Source organism: Primulina huaijiensis, chromosome 17 (assembly GCF_012295235.1).
Source record: "Primulina huaijiensis isolate GDHJ02 chromosome 17, ASM1229523v2, whole genome shotgun sequence".
Classification (NCBI taxonomy): Eukaryota; Viridiplantae; Streptophyta; class Magnoliopsida; order Lamiales; family Gesneriaceae; genus Primulina; species Primulina huaijiensis.
Window position 1 is genome coordinate 17,070,768 of NC_133322.1, and position 6,290 is coordinate 17,077,057.

The following is a 6,290-nucleotide window of genomic DNA, read 5'->3' on the forward strand; positions in this document are numbered from 1 at the left end:
AACAACAATGTCATCAGAGTGACTAGGTTTGTTTCACAACGATTAATATAAATTTCCGTGTACTAAATGTTTAATATTGTGTATTGCATGTTCAAAACTTTTATTCATTATCTAAAGTCTTTATATTAACGAAATTTTTGGGTTTGCAGTTTACACACTATGTTTGGACATCGCGATGATTCCCCGCCTCCTCCACCGCCTGATAACAGGATTGAGCTCACCATCAGGGATGGGATGTAAGTAAATTTTTTTTAAAACTTAAAGTAATTGTTTGAAAATATTTTGTTCTAATTATTGAATTCTTTTACAAAAAAGATTACGACGATATTTTTTCCTGGTTATTGATTTTTCCCACATAATAGTCGTGTCTCGAGATACATATCGGCTCAGTTCTCACTGCAGACATGTGATCCCGGCTGGTAGTGGAGGTATGTGACACCTGAGCAGCGGCAGTGGTACTGGGAGCAGTTCTGTGTAAGTATTTATTAAAACAATTACTATTTACTATAAAATGTTTCAATTTTTATTAAACGATTAACTTAAAAAAAAATATTGCAGATGAGGTATACATGGGCTGCTGACATTGATGCTCAGGTACGGGACTTGTGGTTCCGTACCACTGCCACCCTATACCGCCGGACCATTCACGGCTGGAGGACTAGTGGCCATCATACACAGACGGTCACGCCTGAGAGATGGGCTGCTTGGACTGCTACCTGGCAGCAACAGGATTGGCAGGACAGAGCCGCGAAGAACAAGGCCAACAGGAACAGCGAGCCTGCAGGTCAAGGTACAGGGACGACGAAACATATTGCAGGTGCGAAGACGTACAGCGCTCACGGACAAGATTTGGTATTTCTTCCAGTTTATTACTTTTCAGTTGTACTTTAACATACATANCACGTAAGTTTATGAAATATCATTATTCACATTAACGTTTACATTAAGAATAATCGATATGATTCATTTTTTATCAACATCACAGGAGGAGATGGAGCGCTACATGGCTGAGTCGATGACCCCTGTAGATGATGGAGCAGAGCATGCTGTTCCCAGCCCGCGGTCGGTGAACAGCATGTTCAAGAGTGTGGTTGGGGGGAAGAAGAAGGGGAGGATGTACGGGTGTGGGTCGATGGCCAGCACCTTATATCCAGATGAGATGGCTCCGGGTAGACGTGGTGGGTCATCAGGTGTCAGTCAGTCGTCTCAGTCCCAGCAGATGGCAGACATGCGACAGACTCAGACTCAGCCGTAACGATGAACTTTACGAAAGGATGCAGGCAACAGAGGCGGAGAACGCCATGCTGAGAGATCGCATGGTGTCACTAGAAGAGCAGGTCCGAGTCTTAGTTGCAGGCATGTCACAGGGAGCTACTGCGCATACATCAGGCCGCACGCTGCTTGGACCAGGTACTTCTCACAAATCACGTGGCGCATCAGTTGCTTCTTCATCTCGTACCCACAGATTATGACAAAGTTATGTTCCTCCGACGCAGGGGTACGGGGATGGAGATGACGACGATGACGAGACCCAGTCACCTGAGGATAGTTTTTTTTGATTTTTTTACGACATTTGTACCAAACACTTTCATTAACCTTTGTAGATTAGTAATATGATTACATTTCTCAAATTTTGTTATTTTTTTTTCAATTGTACTGGACACAATATATTTTTATACATATTTAAGGGAAATTTTAAAAACAAATAATAGAAAAAGGCGACGGTTTTTCTAAAACCGTCTCTAAATATAGCGACGGTTGTATATTACACCGTCGCCTACTATAGCGACGGCTATGTAAAATTCCGTCGCTAAAGCGACCGTTTTTATATAACCGTCGCTTAGTATAGCGACGGTATTGTGATAAACACCGTCGCTACTATAAGCGACGGTTTTACTAAACCGTCGTTATATTAGTGATTGTTTGACAAACCGTTGCTAACTTAGCGACGGTATTGTTCGACAAAACCGTCGCTACAGTGTAACGGTTATTGAGAAACCGTCGCTGAGGGAAGGCGACGCGACCTCCGGTTACGGATCACCAAACCGTCGCTACAACCGTCGCCTAACCCTTTAGGCGACGGTTTTAACCGTCGCTAGCCGTGTTTTTTTTTTTTTGTAATGACAAACCTTTTTAGCAGAGCACTATCTTATCAAAATTTAGCACCATACAAGCACCAGCAACAAAAACATATATAAATACATACCGATTAATTTCAGTCATCGAAGCCCATTGCCGTTGTCCACATGTTGTTAGAACCTGTAAATATGAAGACGATGATTAGTGAAATATTATCAATGAAACAAAATTTAAATTCATAAAATAATTTATATATTTGAGTTATCATCTATTGATCCAAAATCTTCTTCATCTGAGTTCTCATCTGCGTTATCATTATTTACAGTTGACCTGATAAACGAACTTTGTCATATGTACTAATATTAAAGAAATTATTTACTTTTTTAAAAATTAATCAATACATACCCATCTTGCCTTGCAAATTTGGACAGTTGCGTTTGTCATGTGACACACCTCGACGCCCGCATCCACGACACTGTCTGCCTCTTGATGTTGACTTCTCCTTCGATGATTTTAGTTTCTTCCCACGTCCTTCTGTTCTTATTTCTGAAGGATCAATGATACAAAAAGCTCCATCCATGGTTCTCTTACTTTGACTTCCACTGCTTAATGTTCTATTAATATTCATCTCCTTTATTTTGCTATCAATAGAATCAAACTGTTCAGCCAAGAAGTTTGTCCCCTCATCACTGAAAGTTGCAACATCAATTAAAGCTGAAGCTTTACAAGATAACCTCATATGTCTAGACATCAAGCACCTTTCTGGATCGTCGACTACATTTTGCTCAGCCATAGTATATAGTACGCCAATCTTTGCATCTTTTGTCCATCGTTTGAATATATACTTATCAGGTAAGTGGAACACTTGGTTGATATGAAAAAATGCTAACATATGCTTGCACGGAATACCCTCAAATAGAAATTTCATGCAACTACATGATATATCGTCTTTTTGTATGTCATGCGTAAGCAGCCTAGGTTTGGCAAAAGAAGAACCTTGAAAATTAATGACATTGTAAAACCTAAGCTCAATTCTGATAGATGCTTGTTGCACATAATAACCATGACTCAGACTAATTTCATTTTGAAACTCCAACCATTTGTTTTTCGTGTATACATTCACCATTTGCAATTCCATTGGCCAGTTCGATTTAAGCTTTGGCCGCTCGTTCATATCAGTATGATCAGCAACTAACTCATTGTATCTTTGGTGTCGAAGTGCCTTATTGAAACGAATTATAAAATCCATCAATGAGTTCTTGCTACAGACGTACCTCTTGAAAAATGCATGTGAACTTTCATATCTCTGACTACTTGACATTCCTGCAGAAAATACATGGTTGAAATAAGCCGGCACCCACTTATGTCTCAACTCATACATCAATGACAACCAATCATTTTTTACCAAGTTAGCACAATTTATAAGCTCTTCCCATGATCTCTCAAATTCAATAGATGTCGTAGAATGTACAATGACATTTTTTATGCTTTGATAGTGGTCACGGAAAGTCACCGGGTTCAATTTATCTGGGAATTTGTTTAGAATGTGCCACAAACAATATCGATGTATTGTTTTAGGGAAAATTTCAGCTATGGCTTTCGTCATAGCAGGATCCTGGTCAGTTATGATCAAGTTTGGTGCACCTTTAGGCATGGCTTCTAGAAACTTATTAAGCAACCAAACAAAAGAATCAGTTTTCTCATCACTCAAAAATCCACAACCAAAAACAATGGTCTGATGATGATGATTAACTCCTACAAATGGTGCGAAAATCATTCCATATTTGTTGGTGTTATACGTTGTATCAAACACCACTACATCACCAAATGCAGTGTATGCCCTCCTTGATACAGGATCCGCCCAAAAACACCTAATAAATCTATTGTCTGAATCAGTCTCGTAATCAAAAAAGAAAGTTGAACTATTGTCTTTCTTAGACAGAAAGAAATCAATGAATGTTTCGGCATCGATACCCTTGTGCTCATCCCTAAGCGTTTTCTCATAGTTTCTTATATCTCTTTCTGTGCAACTTACATGTTTAGGCCTTCCAGACTCTATTTCAAACAATCACATTTGTTGACAAATAGGTACATTCGCTTCTGCAAACTGTTGACTCAGTGCTTTCTTTGATGCAGAAACAGTACGATGTGAGCGTAACAAATGCACCTTCGAAGGAGTTGATAGTGGATGATTATGACTTTCCATGAAGGTACTAACAACCCAACCAAGACCAGTTTGTTCCTTCACAACTGAAATCTTTGACTTACATCCAGTTCTAATCTCACCACGAGCTCTTTCCTTTATTGGTTCATCACTTTTTGCTTGTTTACTCCATCTGATTGCATCTGTATGTCCTTCTTTAAAGCATACAAATTTTTTCCAGATAACTTCATTTGTTTTCTTAATTTTTTTGCTATTGCTCATTCTTGCACTAAAACCATATTCTCGTGCATATTGGTTGTAGAACGAAAACAACTCCTCTAAAGATTCGAATTTCATCCCTATTTTTGGCTTTTGATTGTCTCCAACTTGGGGAATGTATGACAGTTCATCGCCGCTGTTTTCTTCCATTCTATAAATATGAAAATAACAAAATTAAAATTGCTACACCTACTACTTATTGCACAGAGGCACAAACAAAAAATTGAATCGAGTAGCCCCTTGCAGTAGACATACCAACCTTTTCAAAAAAATATTACAAAAATCTTATTCCTGCAATTCCTTTAATTTTTTTACTTATGAAACAGTTATTTATTTTCCATTTTCATTTTTCCTTATTAAATTCAATACGTATAGCTCACATCTTGCTAGCAAGAGACAGTAACTATATGCATATTCAAAACTATTTGCTCTGCCTATTTTCGTGTTAGAATTAATGCGAAGGTTAAATTCATAAATATTTCTTTTAACCATACAAGCTGGGAGTAAATCTAGAAATCTAGAAACCAAAAATTTTCTTGGAATTTCATAATCATATGACATACCTCTTCTGATTTAAGAATCGTCTTCCGAAGATGACCGGAAAGAGCACGGCCGAGATCTCCAATTTCGCGCTCAATTCACTCTTCTGAGCGTGAGGTGTGTTCTGAATTTTTGGGCGTGGATAATGACCCTGTTCTCTTGATTTTGTTCTTTAATTTTTTTTAAAAAAAATTAATAAAAGAAACACAGCTGGGCGCTTAAAAAAAATAAAACCAAGAATACCCTGCACCCATGGGGCTCACACAGTTTCGTTTTTTTAGAAACCCAATAACGGCTCACACTATTTCTTTCCTTGATATTAGTAAATATTTTTTTCTCGGAATATAGAAACTGTATGTTAATGATGATTGGATATTATTAGAAGTTCAAAACTAAGAATATTCCACACAAAGTTTAATTTTATAAACAAAAATTATTTAATAAAAACGACGATTGGATTTGGACGAATGGATATTGTGACCCTAGTTGAAAGGTTATTAATTGTCTGACCTTGGTTGGTGGAGACCGCTAATAAATATTGATTTGTCGCGTATATTTTTATAGTTTTAATAGATTTTTTAGACACGATTCATGAGTGACCTAAATAATAAATATATCTCACAAAAATTAGTTAGTGAAATAGTCTCACAAAAATTTTTGTATTAAAGTTTTATATTAAATTTAATATATTTGATATTCTTTAAATTGTTGATGTTATGATCTGTCATATACATTTTAAGCATATTGTGTGCGTAGTTACCGACACTGAATACAAAATTTTAAACAATAATATTATGGGGAGTTCGGTGATATGTATAATTCATCCAACGTACACTCAAAATACAAAAAATACATTTTGGTGAAGGAGCCTCTTACGGCCCCTTATTACATTGTCAAGCTCTATAAATTCTCCATCCAAAAACAGTAATCCATCTTTGCAATTACTCCATTATTTATTTCTTGTCTTGCTCGCCATTATCGTTTCTTCCACAAATTCTCAAAATGGCATACACCTACCAAATGGGCAGAAACCGAGCTGATATAAACACGGTTATCGACCTAGGCACCGAGTTCTTTGTTAGACTAAGTGTCCAACGAACCAACTTGTGGCTTGTTTTATTGACTCTAATGTTATAAAACGATCTTTATTTTAATAATATTTTACGGTTTTATTGAATCATGACATTTGATTTATCTGTATACTCATACCAGATACATAGATAAAGTCTTTGAATATATAATAGGTACC

The 6,290-nt window shown here is 37.0% G+C and overlaps 2 protein-coding genes across 2 annotated transcripts; one reads left to right on the forward strand and one right to left on the reverse strand.

The window, feature by feature from the left end:
• The first annotated feature begins 322 nt into the window (after positions 1-322).
• Positions 323-1,255, forward strand: LOC140962653 (uncharacterized). The gene is made up of 3 exons (XM_073421605.1): positions 323-474; positions 559-852; positions 986-1,255. Exons 2-3 carry the CDS (start codon positions 559-561, stop codon positions 1,253-1,255), a joined length of 564 nt encoding a protein of 187 aa, XP_073277706.1. The 5' UTR covers positions 323-474.
• A 960-nt stretch (positions 1,256-2,215) lies between these two features.
• LOC140962654 (protein FAR1-RELATED SEQUENCE 5-like) lies at positions 2,216-4,711 on the reverse strand. Its single transcript, XM_073421606.1, has 3 exons — positions 4,312-4,711; positions 2,485-3,831; positions 2,216-2,259 (listed from the first exon to the last, which is right to left on the reverse strand). Exons 1-3 carry the CDS (start codon positions 4,649-4,651, stop codon positions 2,216-2,218), a joined length of 1,731 nt encoding a protein of 576 aa, XP_073277707.1. The 5' UTR covers positions 4,652-4,711.
• Between the last annotated feature and the right edge of the window lie 1,579 nt (positions 4,712-6,290).